This window comes from Magallana gigas, chromosome 7 (genome assembly GCF_963853765.1).
Source record: "Magallana gigas chromosome 7, xbMagGiga1.1, whole genome shotgun sequence".
NCBI classification, from domain to species: domain Eukaryota; kingdom Metazoa; phylum Mollusca; class Bivalvia; order Ostreida; family Ostreidae; genus Magallana; species Magallana gigas.
In genome coordinates, this window is record NC_088859.1 from 41273661 (window position 1) to 41298582 (window position 24922).

At 34.3% G+C, this 24922-nt stretch overlaps 2 protein-coding genes across 7 annotated transcripts in view; both read right to left on the reverse strand.

The window, feature by feature from the left end:
* Positions 1–15959: 15959 nt before the first annotated feature.
* LOC105340082 (uncharacterized) lies at positions 15960–18856 on the reverse strand. The gene is made up of 2 exons (XM_011445926.4): positions 18489–18856; positions 15960–17387 (listed from the first exon to the last, which is right to left on the reverse strand). The coding sequence occupies exons 1-2, from the start codon at positions 18784–18786 to the stop codon at positions 16432–16434; spliced, it is 1254 nt and encodes a 417-aa protein (XP_011444228.3). The 5' UTR covers positions 18787–18856; the 3' UTR covers positions 15960–16431.
* Positions 18857–19997: 1141 nt separating this feature from the next.
* Positions 19998–24922, reverse strand: part of LOC105340083 (nucleolar protein 4) — a 34598-nt gene continuing 29673 nt past the window's right edge. Inside the window, exons 6-10 of one of the 6 annotated variants that reach the window (XM_034458946.2) lie at positions 24500–24637; positions 23332–23535; positions 23100–23216; positions 22501–22672; positions 19998–22285 (exon numbers count right to left, since the gene is read on the reverse strand). In XM_034458946.2, the coding sequence (XP_034314837.2) occupies positions 22125–22285; positions 22501–22672; positions 23100–23216; positions 23332–23535; positions 24500–24637 (792 nt within the window). In that variant the 3' untranslated portion in view covers positions 19998–22124. Of the gene's footprint in view, positions 22286–22500; positions 22871–23099; positions 23223–23331; positions 23536–24499; positions 24638–24922 lie in introns of all 6 variants that reach the window. The other 5 variants (XM_034458947.2, XM_011445930.4, XM_011445929.4 and 2 more) reach the window with 5 other exon arrangements.

The window sequence follows — 24922 nt, forward strand, 5'->3', positions numbered from 1 at the left end:
GTGGTGAAGTTCCATCTATCTTTGGAACCAAAGATATATTTGATATAAATTCATCAGATGGATTTTGAACCTTTTTAATTGCTCCTTTTGCTAACAATACATCCACTTCATTTAGGACAAGCACAGATTCACTCTGAGTAAAAAAATATCTGCTTTGGTATAAAATATTGCATAGGTGTTTCTAAAAATTCAATCCTGTAACCTTTAACAGTTTCTTAAATCCACTTATCACTAGTAAACTGTTTTCAGTAATGAGTATTATGGGCTTTCACATTATTTACTGGTTTTTGGTAGCCTTTCTTCTTACTCTTGAACTGACTGGGGTATCCCCCTCGTTTGTAATATGGTCTGCCTCCACGAGGTCTGTATTGTTGGTACCCTTGGTATTGGTTTTGCTGTTGGTAACCTTGTCCAACAGCACCCCGGAAGTTTAAAGAATTTGACCTGCCCGTGTGGGAATTGAATGAACTCTGACCCTTGAGAGAACTTAAAGAATGTTTGTTCATGTCACCCATATCTTTCAGTTTGGTCGTACAATTATCTCCAAACAATTGTTCTGTAACAGGAATATCTGAACTGCAAATTTTCCTGTATCGAGGATTTAAACAATTCTTTAATTCATTTCTGCGTTTGATTGATAAATTGTAAAACCCATACCCTAACAGACTAATGGAGTCGGACAGCATGGACTTTGTTTTCTGAACATCATCTTTGTTATTTGCCAGCTGATCTGCTAGGGAAACAATTGGAGTTAACCCATGCGCCATATATTTTTGTATTTCTTGTAAGGCAAGGTCAGATGAATGTGCATTTTTGTTCATTGCATCCCAGATTTATTTGTTTACCCTGGGAACTTTGAGGTAAGTACAATTCTCTGGCCTATTATACCGTTTAGCTATTTCATCCATGGTTTCTTTGCTAGATTAACAGAAACAGCTGCATTTACAGCCTTAGCCAAACCAGTCCCTATTTTAGGTCCAGTAGCCTCCTCTGGGTTTAATTGTGGGATATCCCAATCATCAACAGAATTGACTTGCTCTGTGTTCCCAGTATTACTTGGAACTTCAAATGCATCTTTAAATGCTATTTGGGGATCAACACCTACATGGGATGAACTGTTAGGGGAATCAAGATAACTAAAACCAAAACTATCTATAGCATAATCATTTGCATCATCCTGATTAAGACTAACAAACTCTGTAGGTCTCGTAATAGTTGCACTTGGTTGATGATGACTACAACTTTGTTCCATAGCATTTTCATTATTGCTAGAACTGCCCGCCATACATTGACCTACATTGCCAATTTCTCAACAGATTCAGATAAACACAAAATAGACTTTAAAATCGAGTCTATACCCAAACATTGCGTTTTTTAGACGGCTTTGAGCTCGTCTCATATGCTTTTCTTTTAACCCCAGACCGTACACGGGATTTACCCCTCGTACTCTCGGACCTAGTCTGCATTTTGTCAGCATTATCGGGGATAAAATCGCTGTCAAAATTGTCATCCGTGTTCTCCGCTAGTGACAAAATATCATCCATATCCGACATAACTCAACCGGCCGTTAAACAACGGAAGTGTCAACATGACCGTAGAGAATACCTGTAAAATTATACAGGAAAGAGAACCAGAACTACGTTCTTGGTATACACAAAATAAGTTTTAATTTCTGGACTTCGTCCTAGAAACAAGATATAACACCTGTATGTAATACACAGGTCTGAGTGAAATTTACGTTATGCCCGCTCAGGAAAAGAATGATGCCGCACGAGGCACATCGGTTTATATAGGGGTGGTATACACAGTGTTGTCACATGATTATACTCTATTGTTAAAATCTTTGAATTGAGATCTTGAATGTTATGCCTCGCTGAACTCGGTAAAGTAATATATAAATAGTGCCTGTTTGGGAGGGCAACTGTTGAAATTGACACCCCGAAAAAACCGACGTGAAAAAACCGACGTGAAACGGAGGTTGACAATGGTTTTCGATGGGTGTCAATTTCAACAGTTACCCTCCCAAACAGGCACTATTTATTGATTATACTGAATGTCTTATTTTTAAAGAAAATTTTACTGCTTTTATATAGAAATGAAGTGAATTCTACGGCGAACCGTACGCGCATGTAACAATTCGTTGTGTTACCCGTTGCCAACGCTGAGGGTAATAGAACGGATTACCAACTGCGTCTAAACCAATCAGATTTCAGTATTTAACATGAAAGTATAATAATGCTATATAATACCCTCGCAGAGCCGATAGGTGATATGTAAAAGAATGATTTTTTTTTTACACCTACAAAGTACTGTTTTATTTAATGACAATGAAACAGATGAAAGGCATCATTGCATAAGAAAAAAAATATTATTGATAATGTTAGAAAAAAACAAAGGAAATTAAATCTGTGAACAAGACTAGAAAAACAGAACTTTTACAACGGCATTTAAAGATTATAAATGACAAACAAGATTTTGTTAAGAAAACCAAGGAACAAGTGAAAAGCTGTCAATATGACAGCAAACCGGGTTTTCTTTTATGTAAACTGTATCCATAATCCATGTCAACCCTTATCCAGTGAAATGGAGTACCCTACATGTATATACAACTTTTTGCCAAAAAATGACTAAGTTCAAAAGCTGGTATTTTTTTCATAAATTATCGGAAATCAAAATCCTAGCAATATGCACACCTCTGATATATGTACAATTGATCTGCAAAAGAACAACTTCCTATCTTGAGAACTGTAGGAGGAGTTATCCGTACAATGAGGGTACCCTATATGCAATATTTTGCCAAAAAATGACTAATAAGTTCAAAAGCTGGTATTTTTTCGATAAATTATCAGAAATCAAAATCCTAGCAATATGCACACCTCTGATATATGTACAATTGATCTGCCAAAGAACAACTTCCTATCTTGAGAACTGTTGGAGGAGTTATCCGTACAATGAGGGTACCCTGTATGCAATATTTTGCCAAAAAATGACTAAGTTCAAAAGCTGGTATTTTTTCGATAAATTATCGGAAATCATAATCCTAGCAATATGCACACCTCTGATATATGTACAATTGATCTGCAAAAGAACAACTTCCTATCTTGAGAACTGTAGGAGGAGTTATCCGTACAATGAGGGTACCCTATATGCAACATTTTGCCAAAAAATGACTAAGTTCAAAAGCTGGTATTTTTTTTCATAATTATCGGAAATCAAAATCCTAGCAATATGCACACCTCTGATATATGTACAATTGATCTGCAAAAGAACAACTTCCTATCTTGAAAACTGTAGGAGGAGTTATCCGTACAATGAGGGTACCCTTTTGGCAACCGCCCGCCCGCCCGCCATTTTCACCATTTTAATAACCGGATTTTTCCGTTGGAAAACCCGGTTAAAAACGACATAAAAAGATCAATGATGCTGTTGATATTTTACACGCAGATGGCATGTGGACAACAACGGAAAGAGTGGACTCGGAATTGGGACAAATAAAGAAAAAATGCGAAAAAAATAGTGAAATTAAGAAATTAATTACATTATACAAGAATGTGTTTGTGTCACAGATTGGCCGCGCTGGTTGTCAGAAAGAATATCTATTTGAACTTTTTACTACATTTTAATACTGTATAATACATTTCTTCATCTTGTGATATAGTTTTACAGAGAAAATTTTAAAGTTTTTGGGTCACTTATTAACTGGTCTGTAATGGCGGCCACGATGGGCTCCCAAACCATCCGTCCAGGTTAGACAGGCCAAAGTTGGAGATTCTGAACTGTTGAATGTTTAGGGTGGTTTCATTGTCCTTGAGGCTGAGTTCCGGAATAATGAAGTATTATAGTTCTGGTATACTGTAATAGAGGAAACTGCAAACTGTGGTACTGCAATACAGGCATTTCAGAAGTGAGAGGAACCTGGTTAGAATATGGAAAGATATAAATACTTTACGTTGAACAAACTCTAGTACAGGACAGCATGTCCATATCAGGTGCCTGCTACGCCCAAACTGACCACACCAGCACGGGAATTTAAATGCCAAACCAGTTGAGTGAGTTTAAGAATCTAAAAATAGTTCTATGGACACCCGATTCGGATTAATATTTATGTACAGGTAAAAACTATGGCAAACAGTTTGGACAAAAATGTGAGAGTTTGCAATCGATATAAGTCTTAAAAATTTAAGACACCAGTATATTGTTTGACATTCCTGTCACTGGAAGTTACTTTCTGGACAAATAACTCCCTCATAACAGCATCAGGGTTCTGGGACTTGGTCTTCAGTCCTAGGAGCTCTGTCATTTCCTCCATGCCAAGATCTGTCTGAACTCCAATGTCAGCTGTTTCCCTTGTAATTTGTGCGGAAGTTGCTAAATAATCATGAACAGGCATACCAGAATGTTGCATTCCCAAAAAGTAATTATATAGAAACATTAGAAAACTATTTGCTCTATGTCAACGAGTTATATTTAACTAGTGTGTTGTTGTCAATCAACAATATATGGGGTCTCTATACATAGCTATGTAGTTAGAGCACTGGCATGGTATGCCAGACGCCCTGGGTTTGAGTCACAGTTGAGCATTGCCTTTAAATAAACTGTGACATGTATAAACAGTTAACACTTGCTCGATTGGTCAAAAAATCTATTAGAATAAACATGCAAGCTTATTGTTTTAAGTAATATTTTGTTTAAAAACTCATAATATTACAGGCAACTCTACTTCAAAATAGTTAGCAGAAGAGAAGTTCAAGAACTCATGTGTAATAACCTGCACTTTCTGACACAGAGTCGGAGGCAGCTATAACTACTTCTTCACTGACTACAGGTGGAGTCTGGAAGTCAATATCCATTCCGCTGAATTAGGTATATGTTTCACTTGAACTTGCCTAAAAAAGGAATGAAACATATAATGAACATTTGTCAATAATTTTGTGCAGTGCAAAACTAAATTTGAAACAGCATTAACATAGGTCTTAACACTACCTCAAAAGAAAATACATGATATGTAACAATTCAATGAAGATTAAACAATTCTGATATAATTAATATCATTATATCACATTTGATAGTTAATAGATGAAGTTTTTTTAAAATTCTTTCAAATGCACCACAATGATATAATGCATGTATTATGGTGATATTTACAAAGTTTGCTTACATGAAGTTCATAACTATCCGACTGCGATGTGAAGGCACATGTAACATTAGATGGTTTTTCGGAATTCCCACTGTATCGTTTGTCGATCGACCCCGTGCTTCTAGATTTGATGGGTTCTTTGAAGTTGTTGTAGGAAAACAATGTGGGGTAGGGGTTTTCATTAGTTGGCTTCCCATCAACAAAGTGTTTTGAACATATTCTGTGGTGTTTTGGTGGGTCGTAATCTTTTCTTTTGATTAATTTTAACCAAATCTTGCGTCTCTTGGGGTCATTTTTCTGAGTTGGAAATGGATGAAAAGTGATATTTTCCATATACCCGTATCTCCCTATTTTCTTTGTATCGGCACTACACCCCTCCGCCGCACAATAATATCGTGTTTTGTCTCCATTTCCGATGATTTCGCTGCTGTAACTATTGATGCCGGAAGTGAGGAGGGCTAACCAAAACTTATATCACGTGATCGCGGTGCATAAAACCGCGTTCCGGCATGTGCTATTGACTCGACGGTACCAAATGCCAAGACACTACATACTCGATTTAATAGATACCCTATAAACTGACTTAGACCCTCCAACGATGAGATCTTACAGCATTCCTGCATCATAACAGATATTTGCAGCGCTCCGCTACTATGCGACAGGCTCATTTCAACAGGTATATGAGAACAAGTCAATACTAATCGTAATGTTTCTATATACTTGCATGTACTAATAACATTTTGCCAATAAACTAAAAAAAATACCTACAGGCATGTTCATGAAACTTTCTTAAGATATGACGTTAGTTTGTTCCTAAGCATTGGCTTCGGAAAAAAAGTTAAGAACATCCAAATATCAACTTAGGACATCTTAAGATGTAGCCCGATGGTAACTTATGAACATCTTAAGATAAAATATCCTAACCTACTAAAATCATTCGAATTATTTTTCACATCAATTCATACCGAGAGAATTTGAGAGACTTGTACAGGAATAAAACATTAAACATTTTGCCAAAAAATTGATACAGTTTATTCAACAATACGGATTTTTTAAAGATTGTTTCTTAGATCTTCTGAGAAGCCCCTCGGGCTTCACAGGATTTAATCACGTGACCAACCAAGTTCATATCCCAGTGAACTTTTTAAATTGCTGTTTATTTCTTAATTAAAGGTCGAGGAAATAAGTTAGTATTCTATGGAAATTCCCTTATACTATATACATAAATGCTCCGTGGAAGAGCTCATGGTCCATTTGTAGGGCATGGCGCTCCTCTGGTTGTTTGTATGCGGTACAAGACACCCCTAGCCCGCTCCTCCATCTCCAACCGCCGGCGCTCGATATGTAACCACTCCCATTCTATGCCAAGTCTCTTTTTCTCGACCAACCACTCTCTTTGAATTTTTATGAGTTCTCTTTGCAGCAACAGGCTATAGAAAAAAACCATTATTAGACGTATTTGGCGAAATTATAATGTTAAATAATGTGAATCTTTTAAATTCACCCCAAACACATATTTAAAGAATCAGAAAAAATATTAAAATAATTAAGCTAGCTATATATGGCTCTAAAAAGTACTGAAAGTGCCATTTTTTACTGATAGTTTCTGATATTTACTGATATTGTACTGTTAGTGCTGAGAATTGCTGATATTTACTGATAATTTTACTGCTGTTACTGATAATTGTTGTTGGTTCTGATATTTACTGATGCTTTTGCTGTGAGCTCTGATAATTACTGATGTTTACTGAGATTTACTGTTGGTACTGAGAATTGCTGATAATTACTGAGAATTACAGGCAGGGGATTTTTAAGAGATTAATTTTAATTACCGTAACATGCAAATTATATTTATTTAAAATTATCGGTAAACAAATACCGGGCATTTTTTAAAAAGAAATATGTAAGATCTAACTAAAGTTTTATCAACAGTAACTTCTTTTTTACAACCACAAAAATTAGATTTGATTATTCTTCTTATAATCTGCTTATTTATTTCAATGCATATTTTTTCTGTTTGTTCTTGTCCTAAGTTTTAATTTAGCTGATTAACACAATTCAGCACATAAATAAATGAATGTAGAAATTGCATAATTGCTATATATCCCATCCCCGTGCGTCAATCCACTCGATACTACAGTGTTACATTGTATATATAGAACAATCCATAGTAAAAAAAAAAATATATAAAGATTTTAACCACTTTATGTAATTGATAAACATCTGTTTAATGATTCTAAATTTTGAGCGATCAACTCTTTAATTGAACCGTGTTAAATATTTATAATTATAAACTTAAGATGTTTTTATCCCGGCCATAATCACTAATTTTGTTTTCAAAATAAAATCAAACACTTTTGTTTCACATTGTATTTCCCGGCAGTTTATATTTGTTTATTCTGAGGCTGCAAGACATATACACAGGTGGTCAATTTTCACACCTTGCCACGGTCACTCTGTCGTGTATATATTCTGAGCGCTGTCTGTTAGTTCTGAGGGTTTTCTTGATCCCAGACATACAAAAGAATCTTTTCAGCGACTGCCAGACATATACACAGGTGGTCAATTTTCACACCTTGCTGTGGTCACCCTGTCGTGTGTATAGTCTGAGTGCTCTCTATTAGTTCTGAGGTTATTCTTAATCTCAGACATACAAAATATTTTTTCTGCTTGCTTTTAGGCGTGGAGATTAAATATCTAAGCGTTCATAGATTAAGAACAATCATTTAAATTGTGTGTCTTAATTTCAAAATTATATAGCCGCTGGTCATATAACCGCATACAAGTGAATAAAGTATTAATGAGAGAGAGAGAGAGAGAGAGAGAGGGGGGGTTCAATCAAATCGCTGTTGCAATCGGTGGTTATGATACTGTAATGGGACATAATCATGCTTATGCCTTTCTGCATTGACGCCTCAAAATACGTTATAATAGATTATCTGAGAGAGAGAGAGAGAGAGAGAATTTAAGCATGATAAGCCGTATCACTTTTTCACTATATTAAGCTCTTCTTTGTACAATGTTCTTTATAGTCTTAGAAAAGTTTACACTCGAAATCTGTGTTTGAAATGGCGGTTGTGATGCTGAAATAGAACTTTATCGTGCTAATGCCGTTATGCCATTTTGACTCAGAAACTCAAATTTTAGGACTAGATAATATATGCGAGCAAGAGAGAGAGAGAGAGAGAGAGCAGGGTGGGCAGATTTACAATAATAGAACTACATCATGACAACATTACTTAGCCGTGCAACAGAAGATATATTACATATGTATTAAAAGAGAAATAGTGAAAGGTCGGACAATAAAAATTATTCTTCGCCGATTGTTACCTATTTTGATTTCAGCAAATGGTAGGAGAGAGAGAGAGAGAGAGAGAGAGAGAGATTATTTATCCAACTTTTTTGAATCAATTGAATGCGGAACAAATAAGATGATGAATATGAAAATCATTCTAATACGTTATTTATATTGTTGTCAATAAAAATAATACTTTTCTCTTTGAATAAATATTCTCAAGATCATGGATTCCTGTATACGGATATTACGTAATGTCATACACAAGGTGCCAGACTGACAATTTACAAGGTTGAATTGCGACATTCAAACCTCTTGATCTGCTGAAAGTATGTATACTATACACAGATACTGCCTCGCTAATCTTTCTGTGAAGTAAAACCTCAAAGACATTTTAAAGTCCTGACCGGGTATCTCTCTATTTTGAAAAGAAAAATAATCATGTTAAGAATTATGGGGTTTTTCATCGTTGAAACAAAATGTCCACTGCATTTAGAAATTAAATATTAAGTACCAATTTTTGACCGGCTTTCTAATATTGCCTAAAATGTGATCTGTGAGTTTTCGAAGTTCAAAAGAAGCTAAATATCAAATAAATAAAACTTAAGAATATATAATTAAATAAATTGTGTAAAATCTGAAATATGTGTTATTTAATAATTAAAAGACAATGTTTTGGACCTTAAAATATTCTCAGTAATTTTTAGCAATTCTCAGTACCAATAGTAAATATCAGTAAATATCAGTAATTATCAGAGCTCACAGCAAAAGCATCAGTAAATATCAGTAAATATCAGAACCAACAGCAATTATCAGTAACAGCAGTAAAATTATCAGTAAATATCAGTAATTCTCAGCACTAACAGTACAATATCAGTAAATATCAGAAATTATCAGTAAAAAATGGCACTTTCAGTACTTTTTAGAGCCAGTAGTGATATATATATATATATAGTTCGTTTATTTTCTAAATAATAGAATATACAGCGGTTCAAATTCACCTCTCATGCTCCTTGTTTTGAAATGGGCGTTGTCTTTTTTTCTTTGTAACCGTTATGGGATCTGACGATGTGCACTCTTTGGGTGTGTTTAATGCTACCTCCTGACTATCCTGTCCATCTTGTGAAGGACTCTCTCCAGAGATGGCTTTGCTGGGTGTGTGTGTAATATTACCGTAACGCTTTGTCCATCCTGTGAGGGACTCTCTCCAGAGAGAGCTTTGCTGGGTGTCTGAATTTAATTTTTGATTTTAAAAAAGTAATGTTCGCATACTGCTTACAAGGCTTCAGGGTCAAAAAGTTGGCGAAAATTAAACGGAACTTTTTCCCAGTACAGGTGAATCTTGAAAACTCGAACTTCACGGGACCATAAACTTTGAGAGATTAAGAGTTTGAGCCATCTTGTGTCACCTGTGTATAATATTTGTATAGTACTTCATAACAATTCTGTATAACTATACCCCTAGTAAGACATACATTGTCAATAAACAAACGAATATAAAACACTCAAATGTGCTTTATAATAAACTGATTTAAATATTCGATAATATGAGAACTTTTTAAAAAAGTACATGTTATAGCAAGTACAGGAAAACATTTACGACAATAATTTTTTATAAAGAGCACTATTTAGACCCGATGTGTACATTTGCACTTTAAGCAATTATAAATCTGCAAAACTGTTTATAAGTTTTTACATGTAAGAGTTGAGAAAGTGACCAGATTCTATAAGAGTAGAGAATAAGTTTCATTGGAAAAAGAACGAGCTAAACCTATAGATTCATCAAACAATTTTTTTGTCTACGTCCCATGATGCTCTCTAATGTTTTTACCCGTGGTGCTATGCCAAAAATGGCAGACATTTAACTCGTAATTTACGGTGTCTTGAGGTTTGAAGACACGTTGTGAGTAAAGCTTTGGCGAAACTCAAGAGATTTGTTACATGCTTCCATACCTTCGTATATGAGTCGAGATACGTAAACAAAAACAAAGAAGGTCATTGATGACGTCACAGTGCTCTCGCGCTATATTTCCCGCGATTAATTAGAGGTGGATCAAACATCTGGCCCAGGGGCCATAAAACTTAGACGAGCTCACTTTTGATCTCAGTCTCACTTTTCCACTATATGTTCCTTTTTTAAAAGTACCTGCTTCAGATGATGTTTTTAATTTTTTTTATAGAGAGATTAAATATATAGTAGCAAGAGCCATAAAAATGATACTTTACGGTCACATCGATTCAATTTTAAGTCAATTTTGTATGAATGTCATGAAGTCAATTGATCGACGTATCAAAGAAAAAATTGACCGGAAAACTTCATCAATGCGCGTAGCGCATTGATGAAAAAGTTTTCCGGTCAATTTTTTCTTTGATACGTCGATCAATAGAAAAATTTTTATCTTCATTTCTTATCATTTAATAAAACATTTTCAAATAAAAAAATGTGATGTGTCATTGATCAAAAATGTAAATAATGTAAATGAAGCGGCGCGTATGAATACAAAACAACAACAGCAACAATATTCAAAATGGATGCGCCTCAAATGCAGAGCTATTGAGCTGAATTAAAGGATTAAACACAAATAGTGAGTTAAAATCTGAACCGGCTGAATTGAAAACGAAAGGAAAATACATGCGATAGCTTTTTATATCATTCACTGTGCAGAAAAACTCGTAAAAAAACTAGTTTTCATGTGAGATCGCTGGAATATGCAACTGGACATAACCATCCAAGGAAAGGCGATCGTGGATGAAAATAGCTGATATTTCGACAGAGAATAGTATGTATAAGCGACTTTTGTAAACGTTGTGGTAACTAGATAGCCAGTGATGTACTAAAATGGTATATCAGCCGCTTGGAATGCGCAGAAGGAGTTGATGCATCACTCATAGCTTTTCTTTACGACGCTTATTCTGATGACCGATCATGTACGTGTGTAAATTTTAAAATTATCGTTACCAAATTTGAACAGCAGTGTTACCGTGAAAGTGTATAGGCCTATGTGTTCGTTATAATATTCCTGGAAAAGGAACAGCCAGCCTCGCTGTAAATGTTGATTGATCTCAAGCAGACGAAATCGTGAGAAGACGCTTAATTTTCTATTTCGTGAATCAAATAATGTGTTTTGTTTATTTTTTAAGGTTAAACTTTCAAGTTTTTATATTCACAAGGTTGCATTTTGTTTGCTGACAATAAAACAGACATAACTTTACACTTTCTTGACAGTGTTTATCTTGGAAATTCCCGTTCTATAAATAGTGTTAGATCAGAACAGTTGAGAAAAGTAGATCCGGCAAAATTTTATTGATGCAGGTATCAAAGAAATTTTTCGACCAATCAGAAGCGCCGATATCTCATCAAACGAATAAATATTAAATGATTACAATATAACAAAAACAAAGTATTCAAGTTTATAAAGCGTAAACCGCCCCAAACCATTTTATATCGTATAAAACAAATAAATATTGAATTCATTGCTTATAATTTAATTTTTTTACTCTTCATTGTAGACAAAACTGTCATTTGACCTTCAAAATGACGCAAAATTGTACAAAATTCAAACGTAACATTAGGCGTATTGATACGTTTTTGACGTTAGTCTTACTATGACGTAAGCAACATTCTTTATACGATATAAAATAATTTTTAGCCAATCAGAAAGCGCGTTACGACCAGAATTAGATTATTATGTCATAAAATTATGACAAATCGTGTAATCATTCATAAAACTATGACAAAATATTACATAAATTTGCCATATAATTTAGTAAAAAGGTACTAACTATTTTATATTTCTAGTATTGATACCTTCTCTACTTTATATCTAATGGGTCACACACACGCGTGAATGTTTTAATGAATAACCCAACATATTTAGCAATTAAGATTTTTAAAAAATACTAAAAGGCTTCTCACAATCTTTCAATGCAGGTGCCCGTCGTGTGCGCAAAACTTCCGCAAAATTTCCGTAAATTTCGCTTTGTTTGCGGGAGCTTCGTGAATTATAAGCCGTAAACCACCTGTAATCTTTCCGTAAAGTTTGCGCAAGCCTCCCGTAAACTCAGCGCGACTGCGGAATTTACGCAGGCTTTGTGAATAAGATCCCAGATTTCAATTACTTTCTTAAATTTTGGTTTGTTTTTTCATATAACAAAACAAACGTTGACTGTGTTTTCGGGCAACATTGATTATATTAGCCCCCGAGAGACAAAATATTCCCTTTTAGGTGTTTTTTTTTTGTGTTGTGTTGTCTGTCTGTTGATTTGTGTGTTTTGTTCTAATCAGTATAAATGAATATTTTTCTTAAATTTCACTTTACAACAAAAAGTACTAGGTTGATGATTATAATAAATTATTATTACAGGTCCATTATATGCAAGTGATGGTTGTGAACGATTGTGAAAGAGACGAAGTTAAATATGAATTCACAGAGCAAGAATTCAAATCAGACTTAAGAGAAGGAAATTTATTCATAATAAGTAAGTGAAACAAACCTATAATGAATTGAATAATTTTTTCTAAGCAACTTATTTAAATCACTTCTATTTATGAAATATTGTAAAGTAATTTATATTTCTAAAATAATTTCATATTATACTGATCTAGACCACTGCTGCGGCAAACCTTGAAACAGACTATATAGGTAGAGTGATCTTTTCCTTAAATTGAGTTGTCCTTCCTTTTAACCAAACTTTTATAATAAAAATAATTTCTGATCAATATATTGATGAAAATAATATTTATTCGTTGGATGAGATATCGGCGCTTCTGATTGGTCGAAACATTTCTTTGATACCTGCATCAATAAAATTTTTGCACTATTTATAGAACGGGAATTTCCAAGATAAACACTGTCAAGAAAGTGTAAAGTTATGTCTGTTTTATTGTCAGCAAACAAAATGCAACCTTGTGAATATAAAAACTTGAAAGTTTAACCTTAAAAAATAAACAAAACACATTATTTGATTCACGAAATAGAAAATTCAGCGTCTTCTCACGATTTCGTCTGCTTGAGATCAATCAACATTTACAGCGAGGCTGCATGGCTGTTCCTTTTCCAGGAATATTATAACGAACATATAAGTCTATAAACTTTCACGGTAACACTGCTGTTCAAATTTGGTAACGATAATTTTTAAATGTACACACGTACATGATCGGTCATCAGAATAAGCGTCGTAAAGAAAACCTATGAGTAATGCATCAACTCCTTCTGCGCATTCCAAGCGGCAGATATACCATTTAAGTACATCACTGGCTATCTAGTTACCACAACGTTTACAAAAGTCGCTTATACATACTATTCTTTGTCGACATATCAGCTATTTTCGTCCACGATCGCCTTTCCTTGGATGGTTATGTCCAGTTGCATATTCCAGCGATCTCACATGAAAACTAGTTTTATTACGAGTTTTTCTGCACAGTGAAAAATGTCACAAGCTTTCGTTTTCAATTCAGCCGGTTCAGATTTTAACTCACTATTTGTGTTTAATCCATTAAATTCAGCTCAATAGCTCTGCATCAGCTGAAGTCGCATCCATTTTGAATATTGTTGCTGTTGTTGTTTTGTATTCATACGCGCCGCTTCATTTACATTATTTACATTTTTGATCAATGACACTTGACATGTTTTTATTTGAAAATGTTTTATTAAATGATAAGAAATGAAGATAATAATTTTTCTATTGATCGTAGCGCATTGATGAAGTTTTCCGGTCAATTTTTTCTTTGATACGTCGATCAATAGAAAAATTATTATCTTCATTTCTTAAATTATTTTTAACAGCTATTTGCTCAATTATTGTTAAAAAACGGGAATTGTTTTTTTTCTTCATATTTTCAAATTTTAGGTGAAATTGCTATATGATGATAAAATACGTGTGGAGGTTTCCTATTTATCTATGTGTCAAAACGAACCTATACTGTATATAGTATCAACGGAAGTAAGCAGATAAGCAAGAAACTTCAAAATATTATTGTAAACAAAATATAGGGGCGAATGTGAAGTTTATGACGTGTATTGAACCCATTCCTGCTACACACACAACACCCGTGTATCAGGTGGGTCTGTATTGCAGGTAGGCTACACCAGTGTATCAGGTGGGTCTGTATTACAGGTAGGCTATACGTGTCGCTCGCTCAAAGAAAAAGAATGGATCAGCACGTGGAGGTACATGTAGGCTACTCGGGTAATACATACGTCAGGTGGATATTATTAGACTCTTTGAATTGAGATTTTTTTTCGATGTCTCTAACACCCCTGCGAATGTTATTGTCATTCAAATTTTAGACCACGTGGTTTTATTTGACCCTTTCAGTTTCGCAGTAAAAATCGTACCTCGTGTATAAAGTCTATTTCACAGTACATGTATCTAGGTTCTTAATATAGTAGTCAAATATAAAATCTAGAGGTTTATTGATTTTAAACTTTATCTTCATTAATTGGTGAATAAAATGTGTTCTAGAAATAAATGTGACTATACAAAAATTAGTTTTTGTCTGCTGTTGCAACAACTAACATGCTTAAAAGAGATCCCTCCTGAGAATTAATTTTCGATCCGCGCCTGACCTAGTCATAACATCAATAGTGAAACAGACTATACCATTTTATGCAGAATGTTCCTTGAAAATGGCTCGATATACTAAGTTTTAATGCAAAACAGACACCCATTATTTTTTTTAAAACATGTTTTTGCACACCACAAGCATCAAACATGGCTATGATTTTATTAAGACACCCAATGGATATTTTCAACCACTCTACACGTGTTTGAACACGAACGATAACTCTGTTCTGAATATTATCGTTTAATATAAATAACTGCTAGATGGTAAAATAAGACATACATCTTGAAAGCTTTTCCTGTTTTAACATAAATCACAGTAGGATGTGATATGAAAAACGACCAGTACTTACGTATTTTGAGAATTTTATCCGAACACTTATACTTCCGCTCGAAATTTCACAGGAAGTGAACAAATATCGGTGAAGTCTCGTGAACTTTCATTCGAGCACCTCTGGATTTATTACTTACTTAGCAACGATAAAGAAAACATTCCGAACACATTCGCAGGGGTGTCTAAGGAAAGCGCTTAACGATACCGTCAATCGCGACTTCTCTGTCCTTTCCAGCAGAGCTTGGTTAAAAACTAAAATTTCTATTAGAATTCAGTGATATAAAAAAAGCTATACAGCCTTGTGTCTCCTCAGTATTAGGGTATCATTGAGTTTAATAAGGTCTTGCTCTCATCTCAACCAATAATAAAATGTTCCGTATTTAAAAAATGATTTTTTTTAAAAAGGGGGTTGTCCTGAACGCCAAGCTAAATTACATTTAATGTTGTTTTTCTTTGTTTGAAAGACCCAAGAAGTTGCGATTCATGATAGCTTTCACAGAGCCAATAGGTGATATAATTGTAATAAAGCAAGTGTATTCATGTATATAAGTGTATATCAAAGTATCAAAAACCTAAGTTTTTTTAGAATTTGTTTTATGGCGTTAAAATATAAAAATAGATAACAAGCTTGTTCATTAATGTAATGCATAGAAATAGATAACTAGTTTAATTATTTACTTTGGTATTTGATAGAGTTTTATAACATAATAAATAGGGGCAGTGCTTTACTTTTAAAATATGATCAAATATGTACATGTAGTACATCAATATCTCATACTTAGTTCGATATTTTTTTTATGAAAAATAACGTTAAAAACCTTTTGATGCAAGAAAAGTAGGAAAAAAATAATTGTGAGCATCGTTCAGTTATTTAAAGCTAAATATAAACACATACTGGCCGTGCATTGCACTCCTAGACAGATATACAAATTATTAATTTATGTTAAAGCAATGGTTAAATGGTTAAAAAACCTTGAAGAAGAAATAAATCAACACGACACAGTACACGTACTAAGTATACTTGTATATGTGACGTTGAAGTAATTCAAATGTTTACAATGTCAAAGAAAAAAAAATACATTGATAATATTAATATTAACATCAGCAATCTGTTGATTTCCTCTTTATCTCTGTGAGTTCTAGCAGCTTAAATATACCCCGTGTTGGCTTGGCTTGATCCGTGCTCTGAATTGAGTCTGAGTCCGATTCAATGAATCTATCAGCGGGTTCGTCGTCCGTTAAACTAATGTTCGTGATCAAATCTAGCGTTTTTAAGCCTGACTCTTTGGTTTTGGATTTTTGAGGATTGTAATGTACTTTCATATGGTGAGTGTCCATTTCTGGTGATAGTTTTATAAGAGATGAAAACGATAGGGCATACTTATCACACAGTTTCTTGGCGTCTTGAAATGTCGTTAGGTCACTGAATGGTTCTTCGGAGTTTGGAAAATGAGCTATGACTGGCAAAGAGACAGGGAATTCTATCAAAACGTTTCTTTTGTTCATGATAGTGCTAGCTACAATGAAATCTTCGGACACCGTCTCCCTAAGCGCTATAACTCCCGTGAAAATACAAGGAACAACCGGTGCCTTGCCGTATACCAGGCGAACAATGGTCGGCATATCAAAGTCAGTTATAAGATCTTTCATCCTGTAAATACTTCTGTCGTTGTTTATGTCTTTTTCATACACACTGCTGAAACGACCTTTGGTAGAGAAGGGCAAAAGAACTTCAGTTTGTTCATTGTCTGTACATTTTAGATATGGGATTTCTATTGTGGTCACTTCTTCCATCTTTTTCTTCCTCACACCCACCCCCTTTTCTCTTTCGGCGCACGTTGTCCACTTCGCTGACAACGTACTATGAACAACGAGAATTGAGCCCGCCGGGATTTTCCTGTCTTTGAACGTCTGCTGTCCATCCTCTCCCTCTATGATTCGTATGCCTGTCATTGGAGTGCGGGTGAAGATTTTTCTGGGCAATATCTTAGATACTTCCTCAATGGTGCGAAAAACCGGAGCTTTGCCAAATTCCGATGGAACGATTTCAAACCAACCTAAAAAATATATGAGCTTTAGAATTACTAGTATGTAGTAACTATTCAAAGAAATAATATGTTATGATTTAAGGGAATGTTTGTACATGTATCAAAGTAACTTTGTAATTGAAAAAATAAATCTTAAAAAAACTAATAAACTTGAACAACACGTTAAAAATTATTATGTAAGTCTTGATTTTGTTGTACTCTAGTATTTTATATTTTTACGTAAAAATTTACGTCAATCATGATACATCACGTGGAGACGTGGCCTTTCAGTGACTGTTGTAAGTAACAGGGGTCTGTGATATGATAAGTATCCTAGTATCTGTTACACTGTTTTACATCTTTAAAATATCGCGTTGCTTCATCAGTGACCACTTTCAAGGAAAACATGACGTATGCGACTGCATGTAACTTTTCATTTCTGTTTAAATAGCAGCTTTTGTCGTTAAGGAAACTAAATGGTTTTCAACTTATTCATCAGATCTACCTTAACATTTAGACATTTCTTTAGCTACAGAATATTATTAAGCGATGAAAACTTCCTAATATTATAGATTTATAATTTGTGTATTCCCCTTCATTTTTTTCAGAAGCTCTTCTTCTAAAGGAGGCTATTAATGTCCAACAATGGCCACGATAATCAAGCCATCTTAAACTTTTTATGAAGAAATATTTTCTTTTCGGCGTTTATATACAATACATTGTGATTCAGTCAACTCGTTTCTTTGTTATTTTTTTCTGACTTTTGTTAGATTTCTTTATCTTTGTCCCACAGACTTTCTAATTTAGAAGGATTTCAAAATTATATGATTAGTCAAAAACACGTATACATGTACATGTACGAGTCGGTAACAATAGGTAAACTTTAAACTCACGATCGTCTCTTTTGTACATAGTTAGGTAATCAGTTGGACAATGTTACGTCATAAAGCACATGGAATACTTTAGACATATTCATGATAACAATGTAAATCTTGCGTAAAAATTAACAATTGATAAATTCAAATGACTCCGAAAGCCTGGCGCAATTTCATAGTTTAATCAATCCTCGCATATTTAGGTTTTCTTCATATTCAGATATTGATTTCTTTGGCAATCAAATTGATTACTAACCTTCAAAATTATCCGGTAAGATGAGGGTCTGTCCCACCTCGTAGTACGGCCCATTGGCATCATGATAGATGGTCCGACCGAGCACCTGTTTCCTCTGCCGTCGCTTGTACAGGTAGAGGGGCTGTTGACAGTAGATGGACAGCCCCACCGGCAGAGCCCGGGATCCGTCAGACGAAAGCTTACACACACACGGCAGGGAATCGTCTCCAATGTCCGATAGAGTCCGGGCCTCGGGTTTCCAGCTAATCCCGGACAATTCGTCGGACCCATTATTGGGATTTTCAGAATTCTCCGCCATGTTCAAAATTCAAATGAATGGAGTATTTGTTTTGATCGTCTGAGTTAAGCCGTATGTATAAATAGTTATGTGCTCTCAATCGTGAAGAAACCGGTTTTCGCGTTCATTCATCAATCCCACGTAACAGTGTGTAAATAGTTGACATTCACCCGCGGGTTTCACAGGTGCGTTCACACGGGCGTAAAAATTTCATTTATTTCTTTTACATAATTTTACATATGCAAACGTAATTAAATAAATAATATTTATTTGCATGCAATTAATGTATAATTTACGAAATCATTTATCAGCAAACCATTGTTTTAGATTTTGATAAAAATAACTACACGAATGAAATATTCAGATAACTTATGAATAATAATGGAAGTGTATTTTCATTTAACAAAAACCAATTGCAAGTTGATTTTAAAAAGGAATTAATCAAAACACGGAATTTTCAGGTATGACCTTTGGCACGCTTGTGCAGTAAAATAAACAAAAAAAGATTTTTTTCTGCGCTGAAGGGACTAATATTTCTAACACATAGTCTGTAGCATGGTCTTACAATTGACTATTCTAAAATTGATGTTTAAGGTAAGACGCACCTTATCCTACATCAATATTACATTTTCAAACATCTATTTTCGCAATGTGAAGATTTATGTAATTCCTGATTATATTTCATTTTATATGATATATTTTTATTAAGGTATTTAGTTTTAAAAATATTCTGATTCCAAATATAATCTGGCAATATACCCTTGATTTATTTTTACATAAACAGGTTCAAATGCAATGAAAAAAAAGAATACATTTTCATTGAAAATATCTAAAATTGTGAAACGTCTTACAAGTTCTAGAGAATGAAAAATATACACTAAAAATGTCTAATATTTATACATTAATAATTGTGCGGTTTATTGAAGGTTTATCAATGTTACCGAAGCTTCATTCAGATGTATAGAAAATCAATGAAATAATTTCTACTTTGAAAGTTAATGAGTAAACAATTGCCGTTAACGTTGTGTACTTCTTTTGGGAATTTATAGAAAACGTAGAAGTTTTCTGCTAAATGGGACTTTTTTAATTGACTGATTTTTTGAAATTATCCGATATCCTGCATGCATTGATTTAAAGAAAATAACTCAAACGAAGAAAGACGTACACGGTTTATACGCTATAAAATCAGTATATACCTTGAAATAAGTTTTAGAAAAGACAAATACAACAGTCATTTTTACGATTTAATTTCATCGACGCACAGATAAAATTTAGTTTCACAAAAAATATAGATGAAAACATCAACTTATGAATAAATAAAAAAATAAGATATTGCACTTACAAAGAAGAAGCCCCAGGGCAAAAAAGTTAACGGTCACACAATAGGTCAAATACAAATCTTACATTGCCATTGCTTTCAGATCCAAACATTAACCCTAAATAAAAGTAAAATCTCGAAGGCGATCTCGACATCAACTTGTTAAAGATTGAATTTGATCAAAAGAAATCATCCAATGAGACCATTATCCACTGGCAAAGCATTGGAGAATACGACAAAATCAGAAAAAACAAGTAGCGAAATATCTGACGTACTGAGCGATACAAACTCATAAAATTTATAAGAACAAATACATTTCTCTGAATTTTTGTTGTCCAAATCGTAATATGATATATTAGTATTAGTTATATAATTCAAGTTTTTCCAGATTTTATTAAATTGTAATGAATAAGAGTTCGACGATAGTGTATTCAGCTGATAAATTACTAGTATCATAGAATCGATATCTTGCAATTGTCTTGTTTAATTTGAACGAACTTAAAACTGTTTGGAAAAACAAATTATGGTAGCGTATATGACCGTTATGCCGGCACCATACGTTTAAAGAAGAATAATTATCGGGCGTAAATAAAGTATTTTGTGGAATGTAACGTTTACTGGCATTGACCTTAGGGCACTTATTTCAGAGCGCCACACGAGCGATGAAAAACATGTGTAAAATGCACAAAAAAATGTAAATGATAACAGAATACAAATAAAATAACAATAAATATCATGAAAATTGAACTTGTTCAAAAATACAAAATCAACCGTCTCACTTCTCAAAGGAATAAACTGCAATAACTTCACCAGATATATGGAGGCCCTGAAATATTTCTGCAGAATCTTTTAAAAAGTAAGATACAAAAGTTTTCATATAAGATTTAAGACACGGCTAAGATTTTAAAAACTAATCTAACAATATCATATATAGATAAACTTGTACACATCAGAAAATGTGAACTTAATATGCACAATGTTGACAATACAAAACTGAAAGTGCAAATTTATACGGGATTTGACATCGAGATAACAACACAATTAAAATCGGGAGTATAACCTGTATTTACAATCATATTTTCTTAAAAACAATATTCGTACCTCCAATACTTAAGAGTTACACAATCGTAATGATTAAAGTGTACGTCTTAAACACATAAGATACAAAGATTGAAATATTGAAACTTTTCAAATAAGTTTCTAAAATGTCAGCAACAATAAATCAAATTATCTGTCTCTCAAATCAGACATTAAAATGTCTTTGAATAAAAAATTATACTCTATGCAGTTTAAATTAAGTTAAATTAGAGTATTTACATCAAATAAATAGAATACTGATAAAATAATAATTAACATAAAAAATGGGGTATAGAAAAATGACTAGTTAAACCACGTAAATAGATGTTTATATTTACGATTCCAAAAAACGGAACAAAATACAAAACAAAACGAAAAAATGGCGGTCATGGAGAATTGTATCCTAGCAATCACAGTATATTAGGACAAGCACCAGTGTTACATTATATAGAGGACAAGAAAGCTGTAGTGGACAGGGTCCCAGTATGATAGGGTAACGGATTAGTGGGAATTCTCATACTATCACAAGGCCACAATATACAACATTTAGCAGAAAAATATAAAATATGTGAACAACTGGATGTGGGACTTGGTCAATTCTATACAATATTTGTAGCGCATTACACATGACTGTCAGTGGTAACCAATTTAATGCGCGAAGGACAAATATAAATATCTAAGTTACCCAAAAGCTTAGTACAACTATGTACTTTAAACATATATTAGTGTATATATTATGTAAACATATGGACCTCGAATCATCTTATAATGTTTTAGAACAAACTACATTTCGATCTACAAGTAAGAAGTTGAATGGTTGCTAGCATGTTTAATATAATTCAATATGCTGCGAGACTTAAATTTAACACGCTTTGAGGAGTACAAGTGAAGTCCTTTACAGAAAGCACTAGAAAGAGAGTGAGGTATAATAGTTCATCCAGACATTATTTCGCGCTTCCTTTCGCTAGTTTTGCTGCAATAGCAACTGTTCAAGTTCATCAGCTGATCGGTAGAGGAAGGCGGCCGACTCGCGATATCCTCCAATCAGCTGTTTGATCGTGGCGATTTCTCCCGCGCTAAGCTGACTTTTGGACGATTGTTTTTTCATACTAAGATCTGTGGGACCTATAAAAGTGAAAATAAAACCATATTTAAACTCTGATTAGGTTCTTGATGATATAATGATTTGGAGTTGTTTCTCTTTTTATCTTCATCAGGTTAATAAAATGAGAAAGTTCAAAATAACACATCATGGTTTCATTTATGATATATTACTAAAATATTTCAACAAATTCATTTCTTAAGAAAAAAGAGTAAAAGAATATTGCAACGATACATACTTAACTTACCGTTCTGAACCGAGGTCGGGTTCAAAGCACCATGAGACAACACTGGCGGATGATGATGCGCAGGATGTTGATATCCCGGAAATCCAGGACGAAATAACCCATTTCCGTTTGTAAAAAATGGTGGATGGAATTCTGGGGCCGGTCTAAAGGTAGGTGGCGGTGGCTGATGACGCAAGAAGTCATTATTAGTATGTGCGTGTCTATCTACTTGTGAAGCGGATTGTTGAGACTGAGGTGATGTTTGATTTGACGACGATTGAGAATGAGGTGAAGGTGCAGGGGTTGACTGTTGCTGCTGCTGTTGAGCAGTTGTCTGTGATTGACTATTTGTTGTGGAACTGTTCGTATGCATTGATGCGGCCTACATTCAACACAAAAATAATAAGATTTTAAGTTTATATTCAATGTTAAATGAAGCGAAACACCGGAGAAAGTGTATAAAGGTTCAGGTTTGACACCAACATTATAAGGAACGTAATGAATTTAAAAATCGAAAAAATGTATAAAGGTAACGTTCAACACTAACATTAGAAACATTATGTGTTGCCTATTGGGCTCACCCTCTTTGCGTAATTTTCAAATCGACTTACCGGAAGTGGCTCTAATCCCAGACGCATGCGTTTAGCATTTTGGCTCTCATTTTCGCAAGCTTGTGCAAGAAGGCTTTCAGCTGCTGCCGAGGTAAGATGTGGCGGAGTTGGTCTCATCTGTTGCTTAGAAAGATAAGACTACATTTTAAACCTTAAATAAATGATTGTATATTGTTTTTGAAATTGCTTCATAACAGAAAGTAATTAGGGCAACGTAGTGATTTAAACTTACGGGTTCCCATCCATTCTGCTCTTTTGACCTGCGCATCCGACGACAAGATTTGAGGTAAGTTCTGATTCGTTTACGAGATCTGATGTGGAATTCAGGAAATTGTCGATCACAAGCTTCCAGAATAGCTTGGATTTTGTCCTTTGGTTGTTTAGATATGGGGACCATTCTGTCCAGATTTTCATCCACAAATAACCGAACAAACATCTGTAAATAGACAAAAATGCTTCATACAATGAACCAATCTTAGATATTGGTTTTTATGAACATTTAACAGTTTCAGAGAAATAGCGTTAAAGCAACAACAGAAGAAATCGGGCTTTGTTGTGAAAGTGAAATTGCTACACCACATATCGGGAAGGGATAGAACTAAAACCAATAGACATTGGTGTGTGTGTATCATTCCCTCACCAGAGGTCGTGCTACACAGGCTTCGCTTTCACCTCTGTCAACGCCCGATGTACAATATTCTTGTACAAACTTAAACGATGGGTAAAATGTAATTAAAATCTATGTAATTATTCCTTTTGTCTATGAATATGATTATGAATAATTAAATTTAAATCTTTAACGCCGTTATTTATTTTTATTTCAACGTTACTGGGGGAACTATTTTGCGGAGGTAAACATTAAATTTAAACATGATCACATGATCTAGTTTGACAGATGTTTGAAAAATCAGTTTCTATAGGCTACCGATTCAGCGGTGATTTTACGTAAATCAGCAGCAATGTCATCTCATGTGATGTTTTTAAAAGTGTCCTTAAAGTCTTCGCCCGTCGATGACTTCCCTTCAAGCCGATTGTACAGAAGAAGCGAATCAACAATGCCATGTGCTCGCCATGCTTGTTTTGATCATGTGACAGACTATTTTTCCGGCGTTGACAGAGGTGTAAGCGAAGCTTGTGTAGCACGACCTCTGGTGAGAGAATGGTGTATGTGTGGAGTAAAACAAAAACCAAAAGTAGCTATTATATTAAGGTTATTCAGCGGCTTCCCCCGTGCCAAGAGTTGTTTACAGCGCACAGTTTACAACTTTTGCCATTCATTATACATGTAATGATTTTCTTACGTTAAATGCTTTCAGTATCTCAGAGTTTTAATTCTTTCTAACATTTGTTGTTTTGGGCCTCTCGGAGTTTACAACTGTATTAACTCATTCCTTCCTTACATTGAATGCTTTAAGTCTCTCGGGATCAAAGTCCTGCCCGGCGGGCATTTTATCATCGTCATCATTGTCATCATCGTCGTCTTCATCCTTACAGACGGACTCTTCGTTATTGCCACCTTCACTCAGCTTTGTCGAACTCTATGAACAAAAAATGTATTCAAAATAACACAATGTACAGATTAAGATGTATTGATTAAGAGACGTGTTTTATTATTGACAAATTTGGAAAAAGCTTTGGGACTTGACATGTGTAGGCTGACAGTCAAAGGAAACCTGTCCAAATTATCACGTGATAAAAAGAAACATCTTGTTATCTCGAAACAGTACTGCCCCTAGGCCTCTAGTTCTTCTGATCGTTTCCTTGATTTGTTAACCGAACCCTACCTTACTTGATGTAAAACTGAATATTATGAGATGGGAATA